Genomic DNA, 19,114 nt, shown 5'->3' with positions numbered 1-19,114 from the left:
CCACTTCCTTTCTTCTTGGCATGACTACTAAGGACAATTTATAACTTCAATGGCTCCCTCCAGAAAACTTATGTCTCCCAAGCTGGGTCCTCTATGACCTTTCTCTTCCCACTCCAGACCCTCAATTCCCTATAGTAACTGGAAGTTAAAGCCCCCCTCACCCCATCCTCAGGGGCTCTCAAGGGACTCAGGAACCCCCAAAAGCAACCACCTAAGGCTGAAAAAAAAAGGCTAGCTGGAAACAAAATTTAGTCCACAGCCTCCATAAGATGAAGATGACAAGATGTCAGGACAAGAGAAAATCTTAAAAATCTCCTCCACAAAATTGGTAAAAAGCTTTAGTCCTCATATTGAGCAGGTAACAACTTGTTTCACCAGCCAGAAACACAACTTACATGCAAACATAAAGTGCGGCAAAGATAAGAACCAACCCATATATACAAACTAATGAATTTTGTATTAGTATGTTTATGCCTGACTCATAGAATGTATAACTGTTGTGGATATGTGATATTTTCCTACCTTTAGATGTTATTACCAAATTAATAATAACAAGCTCTTATCTAATTGGCTTATAAAAAATAAATGCTTATATAAATTAAATGTTCCCCAAATTCTCAGAAATATAGGATCTAAGCCAAATATTCTTCCAGTTCACATGATTTGGGTAAATCTTCAGTAAATAAGGCAAGTTTAATATTTTTGGTTTAATAAAAAATCAGCTGTGTCTTCTAAACTATCAGCACTGAGTATGAGACAAGCATAGATTTTTACTGTATTTGGGTTTACTAGTCAAATAAGCTAATGTTATATTTACTAGATGTTTAAGATTATGAACTAATGGACTTCTTCTAATCACATTAAATCATTATTCTGACACTTTATTTAACATAACAATAATTATGATTAATAGTAAATTTGCCTAAAAATAGTTTCCAAAATATTTTTGGTGACTTGTCAAAGTTAAGCTAAGTTAAGCAACAGATATTTATTAAGTGTCTACATCTGCTGTGTGTGTGTTCCCAGCAAGTTCATGTGCTGGAAACTGATCTCCACTGGCATAGTGCTAAGTGGGTGGGAAATCCAATGGTGGTATTTACAAGGTGGGGCCTTTGAGAGGTGATTGGATCATGAGGACTGTGCCCTTGTGAATGGATTGATCCATTCATGGAGTAATGAGTTGATGGTGTAACGGGTTGTCCTGGGCAAGGTTCTGATGGCTTTGTAAGGAGAGCAAGTGGGAAGTTTAGCTCTCTCTCTTGCTCTTGCTGTTCTCGCCAGGTGATGAGCTGCGTTGCTGCAGAGAGTCACTGCCCAGAAGGCCCTCACCAGATGTGCCCCATGGACCATGGACTTCCCAGCCTCTAAAACTGTAAGGAATAAATTTCACTTTCCTTATACATTACCCAGTTCCAGGTATTCTGTTATAAGCAACAGAAATGGATTAATACATCATTTCTAAGTAAGAAAAAATATTGAAGCATTTATAAATTTAAGTGTATATGCCTTTGGGTTCTGTCTCATTCTTACAAACAGACTAAAGATATTTGGGTCTGTTAAAAAACATGTTCTTTTGCCACACCGAAAATTTTTTTTTTTACCTGTTATAAAGCTTTTCATGTGGTGAAAGTCTGTTTGTTTGTGTCAGGTGATGTGGTATATTCAAAAAATTTGCTAATCTTCTACAGAATGCTGGTATATGAAAACAGTTCACATTTTCTATTTCCTAGTTTTCTCTATATAATAAAGGTTCCTAATAGTCAAAAAGTATAACCAATATATGTAAATGAACATACAAGAAACAATAAAAAATGAAGGGAAGCAACTTTGAATAAAGGGTATGCAAGGAATGAAGGAGAAAAGGAATAAGAGAGTAATTTTGTCCTAAAATAAAATGGTTGTTTGCTCAAAAAGAAAGGGTGGGTGTGGGGACAGAGGAAAGAGGGTATAGGTCAAAAGCTGAATGGATAAGGAAAGTGACAAAAGGTTTGGGAAAAAGGGATGTTCTCTTGTGTGGTCCAGCTGGCTAAAATTCAAGTGGACTTATTTACAAAGCCCTTTGTAAACAAGCTATAGTATTAAAAATACACAAATGCAAAGGAGTGAGATTTACTCTATGAATTTCTCCCTATTAAAACAACAAAGTCTCTTGGACTACTGGTCTGTTCTTAATAAAAAAATTGGAATCTGTTCTTAAAAAATTGGAAAAGAATTCTCTGTACCTTTTAGCTAGAAAACAAAGATTCTGTGTCGTATCCTGTATTGTCTTTCCTTCAGGATTTAAGAGAACTGAATCTTCTCAATATTAAAAGAGCTAAGGCTTTCTTTTATTTTCTTTGTTTCTCATTCATCTTACTTTTGAAATCTGTTATTGTCACTTTGTTTGAATGGATCACTAAATATTGTTTCACAGTGGCCTGTGATCTTACTTAATCAAATATTCAAACCTTTTGATGTTTTTGACAATTTTTGATATTTTGCCTTCCTAAAATCAAGTACTAAATGAAACCTTGATCTCAAACTGACTTTGGGATTTTTCCAGAGCCCCTGCAATTTTTCTCAAAGGGTTTGTTCTTCCACTTTGTAAAAGAGAGATGTTAAAAATAATAAGCAGGTATCTGATACGTTATATTGCATGAAAAGCAATAAAAAAGAAAAGTTTTACCTTCTTTAGGTTATATTTACATGGGTAATTGCTATTAATATAAATATTTCAGGAATTATACAAAATTCCTAGAAATCTGTCGGTACCTTCTTTGTCCAAAAGTGCTCATGCTACTTTGGCTGATAGTAGACAACATGGTATAATGTTATTAATCATAATTCCAGTTATCATTTAAAATGTTGCACATCAAAGAAACAAATATATTTCCTTGTCAAATTGTATTGATTTCATAACTAACTCTCTTCTTGCAATCAGCAACAAGCCAAGGTGTTTCATCTTCAGAATAAGGACTGTCTCTGAGACGCATGGAAAGGACTATTCCAGGTGCTCTGGCGTACAGGCTTCTGTTGGTATTATGAGATCATATCACTGGACTGAGTAAGGATTTCCAGAACTCTAGGTGAAAAGCTGCTGGGTCCCTGAAATGGCTAATCTGAGATCAAGCAGAATAAGAATTAATTACATGGGACTGGATGAACTGATGAAGAATGGCCATAAATTTTATGGCTTTTTTGTTTGGAACATTGCTGGTTATTTAATGTTCTATTTTGGGGATGCAAGGAATCCTTTTTTCTCTTAAGCTAACTATAACTCATAACTATTTAGCATAATTATACTTTTGTAATCAAAAATGAAATGTTTATCTTTTTTCTCTGCCTGATCCTTTCAAAATTTCAGAATCTATTATTGAGTATTCTTATTTTTATGGCAATATAATAATTTACACAGATTCAATAACACTCTGTCCTCCTTGTAATAAGACATAATTGGAAACATTGCTTATATAACCAAGATTTTGACTGAAATGTCATATTCTGAGAATGATGTGCATAGAATCAGATATGACCAAACAGATTTAAGAAATTAAGGTTGACTTTATGTAGCCACTGGTTATAAAGTTCTCTTGGAATAACAGGCCTCATACCTGATTTACAGGGTTCCTAGCATTACAGATGAGTAAGAAAGGTCACTTCATGGCAGGCCCAGAAACTTTAGGATACTTGAGGACCTTGAGGAGAGAGAGAGTCACCCAATCTATAGGTACTTCAAGTGAAGTCTGGTTGTGAGTTCTTGGCTTTGCTTCCTCGATTCAGGAAGCTTTTAAAAGTCCAATTGGAGATTCCTTATAAAAAGTCCTGACAGAGAAAACTTAAAAAGGCCTGTGGTCAGTTGCCGTTCTTGTTGCTCTTATATAAATAATAAAGTCAACTTGAATGAGATTAGACTTATTTTGTAACAAGTTATATTACTTTCATTATCTCTGCTCAAAAATGAGGTGAGTGTAGAGAGAAATTTATGTTCCAATGGAAACCCCCCCCCCCCATTGTAGGTTATCAGATTCTAGGTCTATTCATTGTCTTTGAGCTATTTTTCTCCTCTTTGTGGTCTAGATCCTGCTGTCTTATGCATTTTGTCAATAATTAATGTTCCCAATTTTTCTCCACCCTCCTGACTTGGCATCTCTGAGAACTAAAACTTCCATTTCCCAAAGCCCTGCAGGCTGAAGCTGGATGACGTGATATAACTTCAAAGAATTTGTCACAACAGTGTGGGCCACTCAGAAAGTTCACCAGAACACTGCATCTTCCATGCTCTGCTCCAGAAAACAACCATGACTGTGACACTGCAAAATTACTAAAGATGCTTCACACTTAACATCCAGAGATCTTCTCAACCAGCTGCCCCCTGGACTCAGAAACTGGGCTTACAGTCTGCTCCAACCATTAATCTTTGTTTTTATTTTTGTTTCCTTGTTCTAATCTAAATTCTTTTCTACCTTTTGCAACTTTTAACCCACATGCCGCTCCATAGTAATCAACCTAGCTTCTTTTTTTGGTGAAACTTCAAGAGCAATTTCAGGAGAGAAATATGGGGACCAATTCACACCACCAGAGTTGATATAAATATTAATCTAAAATGAAAACTTTTGAGCTAAAAAAGATACAGAAAAAAATCTTAACTTACCTTATTTGATTAACTCAGAGCTTCCCCCAAAATACAGCTTCCAATAACCCTTTTCTGAGGGAATTTCTTGCTAATTTATCTGGAGACAGACTGCCCATTCCCATTAGCATCAAAAATTCTAATAAAACCTTCTACACTTTCTCACTGAAACACTAAAATTACCTGCCCCCACCCCCCTTTGGTTAAAGTTGGTATATAAATCTTTATCTTTGGTTATTTACTGACTTATCCACTCCTGGGAGTTCCTGCCTGCACTTGTGGAAACAAACCTGTCTTTTCTCCCATTAATCCGTTCCTTGTCAGTTAACTTGCAGGCCCCCAACTACAGGACCCAATGAGAAGAAGAAAAGTTTTTCTCCCAATAATACCTAAGTACAATACCTCTAAACCTCATCCCATGTGTGTGACTGCCCCCACCCCCCTTACATATTCCTGTGGATTGCTAAAGGCTTAAATTATCTTGTACACTAAGAATGGTGGATGCCTCACTAGTGCTGTTCTCTGCTGTCTATCTCCCAGACTCCTAATTCTGCTCCCCTCATGCTGTAGGTCACTATAACTAGTTAGGTCTCTGACACAAGGAGGGATGGGTGGTATTAGATGACTGCCTCATGCTTCCACTGATGTCACGAGCTCCCTCGAGAAAAAAAATGAGCCTTTTAGTTTAACCTCTCCTCTCCCTTTCTTGAGCAACTTATGAAATACATGCACTTTGCCCTATCAGCAAACTTAACAACAAAGAAATATTTGAATATCAGGACTGTTGTTTGTCTACTAAGAACTGTTCTTCCACAGTAAGTCTGGCCTTGGAAGACTGCTTTCTTAAGGGCTTTGTTTTCATCATTTGCTACCTGAACCAAAGAGAAAGACGTGTAAAGCTAATTTAGCAATACAATCTGCTAATACTTACCGTCACATGGGGGTTGTCTATTAGAATATGACTTACATTTTTAATTTGGGGGTGAAAGACATGATTTTGTGATATTCGGTCTTTTATTTACTCCCATCCTTAATAAAGACAAGTTCCAGAGAATGAAAGTTATCACTTCCCCCCCCTCCCCACAACCCTCGGCTCAGTGTCGTCTGCACCACGCTCAGCCGGTGAGTGCACCGGCCATCCCTATATAGGATCCGAACCCACGGCCTTGGTGCTACCAGCGCCGCACTCTCCTGAGTGAGCCACGGGGCTGGCCCAAAAGTTATCACTTTTTTATAACTATTTTGATCCTCAGTGTGTATTTCTCAAAGACTGCCAGTACATATTACTTGCATGCTGAGATTAAGAGTCTAAAAAATTTATGACCCTGTTCAAATTACATTTTGGGAGGGCCCTCCTGGAGAACCAACTGATTGCCTTTGGCCTAGGAAATAGTGTTGGTTGGTTGAAAAAGACTGACAGAAAAAAAATAATCTGGCTAAGAAAATTAAGCCACACCTCAAATGGAAACCAGATGAAGACATATAAGTCTATTAAGAGTAAACACTTTTATAAGCAAATTATCCTTTTCAAATTAAAGATAATTGACCTTAATGGAAAATAGTAACTCATCCAGCATGGTAAATAAGAAAAAGAGACTGTGGAATTCTATTTCCCTGATCAGTTTCTTCCAAGAACGTGGAAGTCAAACTTTCTGCTAATGGTGTGCATAAGTTTTTTCAATAAACACTAAAGGCTTCCATAATTTTCTAAAGTTTTGAGATGCCTGGATTCTCCCTGTCCAGTGCTGTCAATCCTAGAACCATTTTCAGCTGGCAAGCAGTTTAGGGCTGATATTATTCTGAGATTTGGATTTCAGCACATTTGTGCTCAAGCATCAATACTTCAGCCCTTTCCTACCTCTGAATACATGCAAAAGTCCCTAAGCCTAAGCATTTGTGGAAGCTTTTATATTTGCAAAACAGGAATTTTCTCAAAAGTACCTACTTCATAGGGGTGGTGTGAAGATTACACAAGAGGATGTAAGCAAGGCATTCTATATGTCTCGTACTTAGCCCTCAAAAATGTTCCTTTCAATTTAAAATAACTGATCTATCACTGGAAACTGGAAAAGAGCCCACACAAAAGAGCTCTATAGCCAGACAAATTTAGATCCCACACTGAGCTGTGCATTCTGAACCCTGCCCTACTTTCATTGTAACACCAGGAACAGCACCTTCAGAATGAAAACTTTCAATCCACCTCATATTCAAAAAGAAACACTCTCTCTCCAAATTTATACGCCTATTTGTCTCCTGGATACCCTTCCGAAATGCTATCCCAGCTTTCTCCTAAAATCTGCAGTTCTAAAAATTAAATATCTTCCATGAATAACAAACAGTTTTTTGGTACAACTCTCCTACTCTCTCATCCCTGCCATATTCTATTGCTTCTTACTAAGAAAGAATAGAGGTTTGGGGATGTTAATTGATTTCAAATCAGCCTCTGATCCCAAAGCCAGGAATTATCATTGACTAAGATGCAAATCTTTTTCTAAATGTTTCAATATTATTGATTCTTCAAAGCATGCATCAAAATACTAGCAACAAAATCAGAGAAAAGTAATTTGCGAGATCAAAGTGCCAACTGATGTGGGACAAAAGAAGACCAAGTCCTAACTCCCTTTTATTTTAATTTACATTTTAGTTCAATGGCACAGGCTAAAATGAATGAAATGCCTGCCCTACTGCCAGAATAAACAGAGTTAACATTTCTCTCTATTTGTGTAACATATCTATACAAACGAGGAAGCCAACTGCTGCCAAAAAGAACAGCCTGGTACTGTCTACTCTAGCACTGAAAAACAATATATTTTGCAAACATTTTCTGAATTCTAAAATGAATGTAACTAAATTCCCCCATCTAAGAAATCAATCGCATTAGCTACGTAGGTTTACCATTTGCAGCCATCTAATTCTAGTGGGTCTTCAAGATGTAGAGCCTAGTAGTATTAGTAGTAGTAATGATATTAAGAATAATACATAACAGCTCACATTTATTAAGCTCTTCAAATGTGTTACAAATACTTCTAAGTACCTATGTACATTAACTAATGTAATCCCTGCATTTACTCTATGAAGAAAACATTATTATTATACTCATTATATGAATGAGATTACAGGGCCAAAGAGGCAAAGTAACTCTTGTGACTGAAGAAGGAAACTTTGCTCTTAACACATGTTTCAGGGCAAAATTATTTTCTTTTGCTTTAATAAGAACAGGTCTTAATAGAATAATTCTTCAAGTTGAAAAAATAGATTCAATATTCTTATCAAACAAAATAAGTTAGGCACTATATAAAAATAACTTTTATAAGTCATCTGTATCTTGAAGAAGAATAATATTTCTTTGGAGAAAAATCTAAATTAAGTTCCTACATGTCTAAAATGAAAAGTCCATTCTGAGTCCTATGTATCCCTCAACCAAAGCACATGGATCTGTCTTTATTCATCAGAACATAATTCAGAAAACAATTCTAATTTTTGATTTTTCACTATTATTCTTATTTTAATTACACTGTTTAATAAGTCTTCATAAAAAATCTAAATCTGGAAGAAAGTAAGCAATATATGGCTATGCAAATAAGTTAATAAATAAAAAATTTTTTTTCTTTAAAATAAGAATTATTTGAACCCATCATGCCATATTGTGAATTGGCATTTCTTAAATGTTTTAAAAAGCTGCTGACTAATTTTGAACCTAGAATGCCATACTGTGAATTTAACATGTAATAAATGTTTAAAGAAACTGCTGACTTATTCCATATTGTTAAAGTATTAATACAGAAGAGTCTCAGATTTTGTACTCAATTTATCCAATAAATAGCACACGGGTTTATAAGGGTTTTATATCTTTTTCTTTATAATATTATTTTTTAAAAATTGGTAGCAAAATACTGGGATGTGATCCCGTATAATTTTAAGATTTTAGAATTCAAGGTATCATATATGCAAATAACTTTGTATTTAATGTGCTACATGGCAACATATAAAAATGATCATACACCATGAACAAGTGGGATTTATCCTAGGGATGCTAGCTTGCTTTAACATCCAAAAATCAATCAACAGAACACACCACACCAATAGAATAAGGACAGCCACTGCATGATAATCTTATAGACTAAGGAAAAGCATTTGCTAAAACCCAGCACTCTTTCATGATAAAAATACTCGACTAGCTAGGAATAAAAAAGAACTTCCTTCCAGAAAACAAGCATCTATGAGAACCCCCCAGCTAACATCATTCTGAAAGACTGACAGCTTTCATCATACTGAAAGACTAAAATTAGGAAATTGACAAGGATGTCTGTTCTTTCCTCTTCTATTCAACACTGTACAGGAGGTTCTAGCAGGGGAAATTAGGCAAGAAAAAGAATAAAAGGCATCCAGATTGAAAAAGTAGGAATCTGGATACTCTACTTGAAAATGACATGATTTTATATATAGAAAATCCTAAGTGTTCACAAAAACAAACAAACAAATGAACAAAACAATTAGAGCTAATAAGCAAGTTCAGCAAGGTCTCAGGATACAAGATCAATATACAACCATGTGCTACGTAATAATGTTTCAGTCAAGGATGGAGCACACACACATGGTGGTATAAGCCACAGGCTATGCCATCTAGGGTTGTATAAGTACACTCTACTGTGTTTGCACAATGATGAAATCACTAATGGTGCATTTATCAGAATGCATCCTCATTGTGAAGTGATGCATGACTATACAAAATCATTATATTTCTATATTGTAGCACAAACAACCCAAAAATGAAATTAAGAAAACAATTCCATTTACAATAGCATCAAAATAAAATACTTAGGAACAAATCTTACCAAAGAAGTACAAAACTTGTATTCTAAAAACTATAAACACTATTGAAAGAATTTTAAAATACCTTGGTAAAAGGAAAGATATTCCATGTTCACAGATCAGAAAACCTAAAATTGTTAAGATAGCAAAGCGATTTACAGATTCAATGCAATATCTGTCGATATCCCAGTTAGTATTTTTTGGATGAAACTCACAAGCTGATCCTCAAATCCTTTTGGAAATACAACGGACTTAAATTAGCCAAAACAATATCGAAAAAAGAGAACAAAGTTGGAGGAGTCACAGATCCCAATTTCTAAACTTACTACAAAGTTACAGTAATTAAAACAGTATAGTACTTGCAGAAGAATAAACACATAGGTCAAATGAATATATTTGAGGGTCCAGAAACAAACCTTTATATTTATGGTTAACTGATTTTCAACAAAGGTGCTAAGGCAATTCAATGGGGAAAGAATAGTCTGTCAACAAATAGTGCTGGAATAACCAGACACCCATATGCAAAAAAAATAAAGTTGTATCACTCCCTTATACGGTACACAAATATCAAAACAGCTCAGAGACCTATATGTAAGAATTAAAACTCTAAAACTCTTAGAAGAAAACGCAGGAGAAAACCTTTGTGATCTTGGATTAGGCAAAGTGTTCTCAGATACAACACCAAATAACACAAGTGGCAAAAGTGACAAAAGAAAAAATAGAAAATTAGACTTCATCAAAATTTAAAACTTTTGTGCTGCAAAGGACACCATCAAGAAAATGAAAGGACAGATTGGGGGGAAATTTTTCAAATCATACATCTAATAACAGATTTGTATCTAGATATATAAAAAATTCCCACAACTGAAAAATCAAAAGATAAATATCTCAATTAAAAATTGGGAAAGGATATGAATAGACATTTCTCCCCAAAAGATATACCAATGGCCAAGGAGCACACAAAAAGATGCTCAACATCATTAGCCATTAGGTAATCCAGACCACAATGAGATACCAACTCAAACCCACTAGGATGGTATGATAAAAAAAATACGTAAGTGTTGGCAAGACTCCTCATACACTGCTCTATGGAATGTAAAATAGCCAATTTGAAAAACAATTTAAAAGTTTCTCAAAGTGCTAAATATAGAGCTACCGTGTGACCCAGCAATTCCACTCCTAAGTATATACCTAAGAGAATTGAAAACAAATGTCCATACAAAAACCTACAAATAAATGTTCACAGCAGCATTACTCAAAATGGTGGAAAGCTGCAAACAACCTGAACATCCATCAACTGATGAATGACTAAAAACTATGACATATCCACAAAACGGAATATTACTATTAATACATGCTACAACATGAATGAACCCTAAAACATTATGCTAAATGAAATAAGCCAGTCATAAAGGACCACATATTGTGTGACTACATTGAAACGAACTGTAAAGAACAAGCAAATCTATGGAGATGGAAAGTAGATTAATAGTTGCCTAGGGCTGGGGATGGAGGCCAGAGGGAATAGACTATGACTAGTAATAGGTACAGGGATTTGGGGGAGGGCAATGAAAATGTTTTCAAATTGATTATGGTGGTGGTTACACAACTCTGTGAATATAGTAAAAAACACTGAATTCTATACTTTATTTTTGTTTGTTTGTTTGTTTGTTTTTTATTTTTTTGACCGGTAAGGGGATTGCAACCCTTGGCTTGGTGTTGTCTGAACCACGCACAGCCAGTGAGCACACTGGCCATCGCTATATAGGATCCGAACTCACGGCCTCGGCACTACCAGCGCCGCACTCTCCTGAGTAAGCCACGGGGCCGGCCCTTAATTCTATACTTTAAATGAATAAACTATATGATATATGAATCATATCTCAATAAACCTGTTTAAAATTACATATGGCTTATAAGATATAAAAATATATTGGCACCACAAGGTAATAATAATAGAAATGCCCATAGATGCATAGCTCATAACGTATTTGAAAATAGGAAATAGTAGGAAGCTGATAAAATGCTTCTTCAGTTTCTCCTACCAGGATTATGGAATCAAATTCAAAATATATTTTCAATGTGCATACCAAATGATCCATGTTTATCAGACGTGGTCTTAAGCTAGAGAGCTGCTGATTCTGCACAGCCATCTCCACATTTCAAGCTGATCTGGCATCTTACTGTCACTACATTAAAATCAATTTTATGAGCAACTGTATACTTGTATCAGAACAGCTACTATTAAAAAAATGTTGCAATGACTACTCATAAACCTGTATGAATCCAAACAGGAGCCTTTTCAGGGATGTAAATGAGATTCAGCCATTTTGCATCCATTTGAAAAGCATGATTTTAGATATGAAACAGTTATGCTCCTTTGGAATATAAATTTAATGAGCATCAAAATTTCTAAATAATAGATTATTATTTAGAAATTTTGATAGAAAATCTTGTAACATATTACCTACAAAGCTTTCCATTTTAAGATCAAACTATTGCCTTCCTTAAAATTTTTATTTGCAAGTTTTTCCCATAAACTTAGAGATTCAGGAAAAAATAACTGCAGAAGGGCTATCATCAAAACCATTTAAAGCTTGCAGTTCAAAATACTGTTGTATCATACATCACCTTGGTTCAAAGCCTTTTTTGCAATCTGCACCTCCTAACAGCAGTTTGCAAAGCCAATTAGGTATTAGCACAGATATTCTCCAAAGGAGAGACGTAAACACTGTTTCTATGGCCATAGGAAGCTGTCTCCTAAGGAATGAATAAAACTGCAGGAGACATTTCAGGAACGCACTGATAAAGGGATAAGCATTAAGTGTTTATGTCTTTGCTGAACGCAATGACTGAAATCCAGTGGAATGGAAGGGGCCAAAATCAGGAGCTTTTATGTTGGCCAGGGACCAGAGGTAGAAGGAACCCAGGATATAGAATAGGAAGACCTGTGCAACCTTGGGGTTTGCACTTGTGCTCAGTGCAGCAAAGACTGCCTTGCAGTGAAGCTTCCTCTAAGAAATAGAGACAGAGCATATACCATAAGAGCACTCAACACTTAGTAGGCATGCAGTACTACTGGCTCTTATTTTCTCACCTCCTTGTAAGAGGTGAATCAGAGGCCATGGACATTTACGCATATTAGAAGATCCCAGGGCACTTTTCTAAGCCAGAGGCTGTTACTCTGAGGATTTGGCCAAGATCCAACTCAGGTAATTATATTCTGTTTCCTAAATTTGCCCTGCTGTTTCAATTAGGTATAGCTTTGTTCATTTTCCTGTCTTTTCAAGAAAAGGGGGTAGAAATTCTTAAACTATTCAGTCTTGCTGACACAGAAGAAAAGGCAAATGTGACATGCTATAAAAGTAATGACTGCCTTAGTAATGAACGAGGTGATCACTGTACATTTACTTACATGTTTGGCAAGCTTCAGAGCACCAAATAAAGATATCAGAGAGAAAAAAACCCCTCTAGATAGAATTAGACAGCGTATTACGATAACCTCAGACAAACAACCACACATGTCTTCTCTGTAACTACTAAGGAGAATGATCTACTGACCTACTCAAAACCACTCAATAAAAAGCTGAGGCATTCCTGCAAGTGCTTATATTTCTAATATTGTAGATATAACCATTCTCTCACGATTTGGGTAGGAGCCAAAAGCAGAGACCCATAACATGTATGAACTAGCCAGTTTCTATTTAATGCCAGGGATCCTAAAAATAAAGCAGGCTGCCACCCCTCAGATGGCCAAAAATGTAAAGTCTGACAAGATCAATTCTGGACAAGGATATAGGGAAAATAAAATTCCCATGCATTGCTGGTGGGAATATAAACTGGTTCAGACACTTTTCATAGCAATTTGGCAGCATCTTGTACAACTACAAATGTGCCTACCCTACATCCCAGCACTTCAGCACCTAAGAACACACCCCGCTGAGGCTCGTGTACATTGTCCCGAGAGGCACACACACAAACGTTCACTGCAGCAATGTTCTCAACAGAGAAAAACTAAGGGGAAACACTACCTGTTCATAAAAAAGCACAAAAATAAATAAGTGGAAGAAAAAAAAAAAAAAAACAAGAATACAGAGAAATTTACATGGTTGGATACAATTCATTAGAATTTATAAAAGGTAAACCTTGCTATTTTGCTTTGTCTGAATACATAGTGGTTGTGGGAAACCCAGCACATGCACACACAGATGCTGCAGGACCTGACTGCTCAGCACTGTATGTTTCTTGGTAAAAGTAGAGGCTCGGCTCCCATGACAGAGTGCAAAAGGCCACAACCTGCTTTCCTTGATCACCTGACAGCTAGGAGGGAATGAGCACAGGGTCTAGCCTGCCCGCCTTGACAATCTGACTTGGGGCTGCCCTGAGCTCAAGGATGAAAAGGCCGAGACAGTGAAGAACGTCCAGCTACTGGAGGCAAGGGTCATCTTTCAAGGGGAAGGCGGGAAGAGGTGCAGCACCAGCTCCCCGTGTCCTTGTGGCCAGCACCTCTACTGCAGTGGCCACTGTGGTCAAGCTCCCCACTGTGGTGGCCCCTGGGGAGTGGGGCAAGATGGGGCTGGCAATCTGCACTATTTTACTTATTTAAGGAGAAAGGTTCACATGCAAATATGACAAAAGTTGAAGAGATACTCATACTAGGTGTTAAAAAAAAGTGTGGTTATGACCCACTGTACTTTTTTAAAGTATTAGTATTTATTTATTTATTTATTTATTTATTTATTTATTTATTTATTTATTTATTTATTTATTTAATTTATTTATTTATTTATTGCTCCCACAAATAAGTTAGAACACGTGGTATTTCTCTTACTGTGCCTGACTTGTTTCACTTAATATAATTTTCTCTAAGTCCATCCATGTTGCTGTGTATGGTAGTATTTCATTCTTTTTTATAGCAGAGTAGTATTCGATTGTGTAGATATACCACAGTTTCCTTATCCACTCATCTGATGATGGACATTTGAGCTGGTTCCAACTCTTGGCTATTATAAATAGTGCTGCAATAAACATGAGAGTGCAGGTATACCTTCAGCATGATGATTTCCATTCCTCTGGGTATATACCCAACAGTGGAATAGCTAGGTCATATGGTAGATCTATCTGTAATTGTTTGAGGAAACTCCATATCATTTTCCATAAAGGCTGCAGCATTTTACAGTCCCACCAACAGTGTATGGGAGTTTCCTTTTCTCCACAACCTCACCAGCATTTATCATTCTCAGTTTTTTGGATATTAGCCATCCTAACTGGAGTGAGATGGGATCTCAAAGTGGTTTTAATTTGCATTTCCCGAATACTGAGTGATGTTGAGCATTTTTTTCATGTGTCTGTTGGTCATTCGTATATTCTTCCTTCAAGAAATGCCTATTCAGCTGCTTTGCCCATTTTTTAATTGGGTTATTTGGTTTTTTGCTATAAAGTTGTTTGAGTTTCTTGTATATTCTGGATATTAATCCTTTGTCCGATGTATATTTTGCAAATATTTTCTCCCACTATGTTGGTTGTCTTTTCACTCTGTTGTTTCTTTTGCTGTGCAGAAGCTTTTTAATTTGATATAATCCCATTTGTTTATTTTTCTTTTGGCTGCCTGTGCTTTGGGGGTCATTTCTATACCCCAACAGTGAACATGCAGAAAAAGAAATCAAGAAAGCTAGCCCATTTACAATAGGCACCAAAAAAATAAAATACTTAGGAATAAAGTTAACCAAGGATGTTGATGGAGTTTGGATGTGTTGTCCCCTCCAAAACTCATGTGGAAATTTGATCTCCAATGTGGCAGTGTTGGAAACTGATTGAGTCATGGGGGTGGATCCCTCATGAATAGACTAATGCTCTCCAGAGGGGAAGAGGGGTAGTGAATGAGTTCTTGCTCTATTAGTTCCCATGAGAGCTTGTTGTTTCTAGGATCCTGGTACCTCCTCTCTGTCTCTCTCTTGCTTCCTCTTGCCATGTGATCTGCTCATACCCACCAGCAGCCTGCCACTTTCCGCCATAAGTGGAAGCAGCCTGAAGCCCATGCCAGATGCAACCATCCCAGAATCATAAGCCAAATAAACCTCTCTTCTTTATAAATTACCCAGTCTCAAGTATTCTGTTATAGCAACACAAAATGGACTAAAACAGATGTGAAAAATCTCTACAAAGAGAAATACAAACCACTGTTGGGAGAAATTAAAGAGGACAGAAGAAGATGGAAAGATAACCCATGCTCTTGCATCAGAAAAATTAACATTGTGAAAATGTCCATATTACCCAAAGTGACCTACAGATTCAATGCAAGCCCCATCAAAATTCCAATGATACTTTCCTCAGAAATGGCAAAAAAAACTATCTAGATATTTATATGGAATAACAAAAGACCATAAATAGCCAAAGAAATCCTAAGCAAAAAAATAAATAAATCTGGAGGCATAACACTACCTGACTTTAAACTATACTACAAAGCTATGATAACCACAACAGCATGGTACTGGCATAAAAACAACCACACAGATCAATGGAATAGAATAGAGAATCCAGAAATCAACCCACACACCTACAGCCATCTGATCTTTGACAAAGGCATCAAGTCTACACACTGGGGAAGAGACTGCCTCTTCAGCCAATGGTGCTGGGAAAACTGGATATTCATATGTAGGAGAATGAAACTAGACCCATACCTCCCACCATATACGAAAATCAACTCAAAATGGATTAAATAATTAAATATACATCTGGAAACAGTAAAACTCCTGAAAGAAAACATAGAGGAAACACTCCAGGAAGTAGGATTGGGTAGAGACTTCATGAATACAACCCCGAAAGTACTAATTTTTGAAAGATGAAGAACAGGCCATTTCTGGGGTGCCCAGGTGGTTTAGGTAGGTTTCATATTTGACAAATCCTAGGACTGTTTGTGACTATATTGTTTAAAACTTTGTGATAAAACCTAAGGAACTATACCAGAAATATGCTGGACTTAGGAACAAAATGCACAGATTCTCAATATTTTTAACCTTGTGCTATTATTAAAAAGGAAATCCAAAGACCATGGCAACAAATAAGCTGGATATCCAAGCATACTAAGGAATTCCTTTATTCCCCATTCCTGATTTTCATTTTAAAAGACACTTAGATACATACAAACCATGACATTTACACATAAAATACATGTGTTTGGAACCTGGGCTGGCAAAGCACATAGAAACCTGTCAGGGAACTCCCTTGGCAGAATGACTTCTCCCAGGTTTTAGTTCCATCTTCTAACCCATAATGTGAATATGCCCCCAATGATGTACCCAAACATTTAAAGGTAGAGACAACTTACTGCACGGATGTCCTAACACCTTCACTTCATCAATAGCGAGGTAGCCTTGATGTCCAAAAGTGATCACCTCAAAAATCACCTGAAAAATTTAGAAAGATTTGCATTATTCACTCATTTTGTAGACTTTTACCAAATGTCTCCAATATATAAGGCATACTGTTTCACTCATCCATTCATGTTGACAACAAATATCAGTAGACCGAGCACATAACATCTGCCACTCAGTGCTCCAGGGTCCGGCTTCAAAGATAAGTCAGACCCCAACCCGGTCTTCAGGCAGGGTAATGGGTAGTAGGTGGGTCGGATAGCACCCTACCTTAAGGATTCACCTGAGAAGGTGGGACCATGCTTAAGAGCAGATATCTAGAAGACAAGGTCTTGGAGTCATTTACTAAGGCTAGAGATACAGTGGGGAGCAGGGTATCAAAGTCCTTCAGGTCACAGAACTTAAATTTTGGAGAGAAGATAAACATTAATCAAATAATCACACAGAATAATACTGTAATAATTATTCACCAAAATCAGATGGGGGGCAATTATCCTGAGAAAATCTATAAGGGTCCTTCGCAGGCGAGGGCGCCAGGGGACGACAGGCACACTCTGCGTACGCAGAGACAGCAGCTTGTTGGTGAGTCAACACATGGATGAAAGATGGGGGAACAGAGGCAGAGGAGTCTGTGGGGCTCCAGGTCCAAGAATCTCAGAAAATGGGAAGGATGGCCCAACCAGAGCCATAGTTGTTTGTGAGAAATACTCAGCATGAGATAAAAAGTCTAAAGAGTTTTAAAAGTTTTATTTTATATTAAACCCATCCCCTATACACCCATCCAAATTTTTTCCCTCAAAAGGCAATATTAAGATTTAGGTTAGATAGGTTCACTTTAGATAACATGCCTGAAGGTAACTCTCTGACCAGACTGAACCATGTTCTAGGTTCTATACAACTAACAAAAATACTGTAAGTGTTAAAAAAGGAAGTACAGGGTACTACAACAACATATACAAATGGGACCTGACAGCTGACAGTGGGAACGCGCTCACAGCGTGAAGAGGGGGAGCCTCATTCTGGGGTGTGTGCAGAGGCCCTGAGGCAGGCATGACTGTGGCCATGGAGACAGAATTGGGACCTATTGCTACACAAGTCAGCTGTGACGAGGTTACAGATGGCTCTCCTTGTAGAGCAGAGACACCAAGAAAGATACTCTATTAACAATATAAAAAAGAGACTACGCTAACTGAAATTCAGACAGGAGAAGTATGAATTAAGAGGAGAATGATATAAAAATTTCCACCATGGTAAAATCAGGAGGCTTCAGGAAATGCCTGATCATGGGAGCAGACAGGGGGGAAAGGACAAAATACCCTGAGGTTCTAAGAATGATTGACTTTTCTGAGATGGTAGAGCCACATCAGTGAAATTGAGACTAAAAGAGAAAGAAGAACCAGTGAGAGAGCTATCAGTTTTCTTAACCTGATTGGCTAACAGTGTCATTTGTCAGGCTATTATTTGAAAGATCCACATAAATGTTATTTTAACCTCCATTTACACACAAAATGAAATATATCTCCAAGGGGACCATGACTCATTATGGAATATGAAATGAAGACCATAAGTCTTAAAGCACAACCCAACAATTGCACTCCTGGAGAAATGAAAACTGTCATTCATACGAAAACCTGCACACAGATGTTTATATAAGCTTTATTTTTAATCTCCAAACACTGGAAAGAGCTCGGATGTCCATCAACTAGTGAATGACTAAACAGACTGTGCCCCTTCCATACTATGGAATACCACTCAGCAATGAAAAGGAACCAACTACTGATATACCCAATAACTTGGATGAATCGCCAGAGAATTATGCCGAGTCAAAAAAGCCAATTTCAAAACATTACATAATGCATGAATCCATATAAGAAACATTTTGTAATGCCAAGATTTTAGAAATGAAACACAGATTATTGGTTGCCAGGAGTTGGGGATGGAGGGAGAAGGGGTTGGAGGCAGAGGGATATGCTTACAAAAGAATTGCCTGAACGATGATTGTTATGTTGGAACTTTTCAGCATCTTCACTGTGGTGGTGGATACACAAACCTACTCAGGTGATAAAATTGCACAGAACTAAATACACACACACATGCACATGCACACACACACAGGAGCACAAGTAAAACTGGGGAAATCTGAATAAGCTCTGTAGATTGTAGCAATGTCAAATATCCCGGTTGTGACATTATACTGTATTTTTGCAAAATGTTACCATTTGGGAAAACTGCGTAACCTGTACACAGGAATATATTTATTATTTCTTACTACTACACATGACTCTACAATTATCTCCATAAAAATTTTGATTTAAAAAAG

The 19,114-nt window shown here is 36.9% G+C and overlaps 1 protein-coding gene across 4 annotated transcripts in view; it reads right to left on the bottom strand.

Annotated features, from left to right (window-relative positions):
- PTPRM (protein tyrosine phosphatase receptor type M) overlaps nt 1–19,114 on the bottom strand; it is a 784,215-nt gene that overhangs the window by 455,411 nt on the left and 309,690 nt on the right. For all 4 annotated transcript variants that reach the window (XM_063077465.1, XM_063077466.1, XM_063077467.1 and 1 more), the window contains exon 4: nt 16,749–16,827. In XM_063077465.1, the coding sequence (XP_062933535.1) occupies nt 16,749–16,827 (79 nt within the window). The remainder of the gene's footprint in view (nt 1–16,748; nt 16,828–19,114) is intronic.

Source organism: Cynocephalus volans, chromosome 13 (genome assembly GCF_027409185.1).
Source record: "Cynocephalus volans isolate mCynVol1 chromosome 13, mCynVol1.pri, whole genome shotgun sequence".
In the NCBI taxonomy this organism is placed as follows: Eukaryota; Metazoa; Chordata; class Mammalia; order Dermoptera; family Cynocephalidae; genus Cynocephalus; species Cynocephalus volans.
The sequence above is the reverse complement of the archived record's forward strand: the minus strand, read 5'-3'. Positions and strand labels throughout refer to the sequence as shown.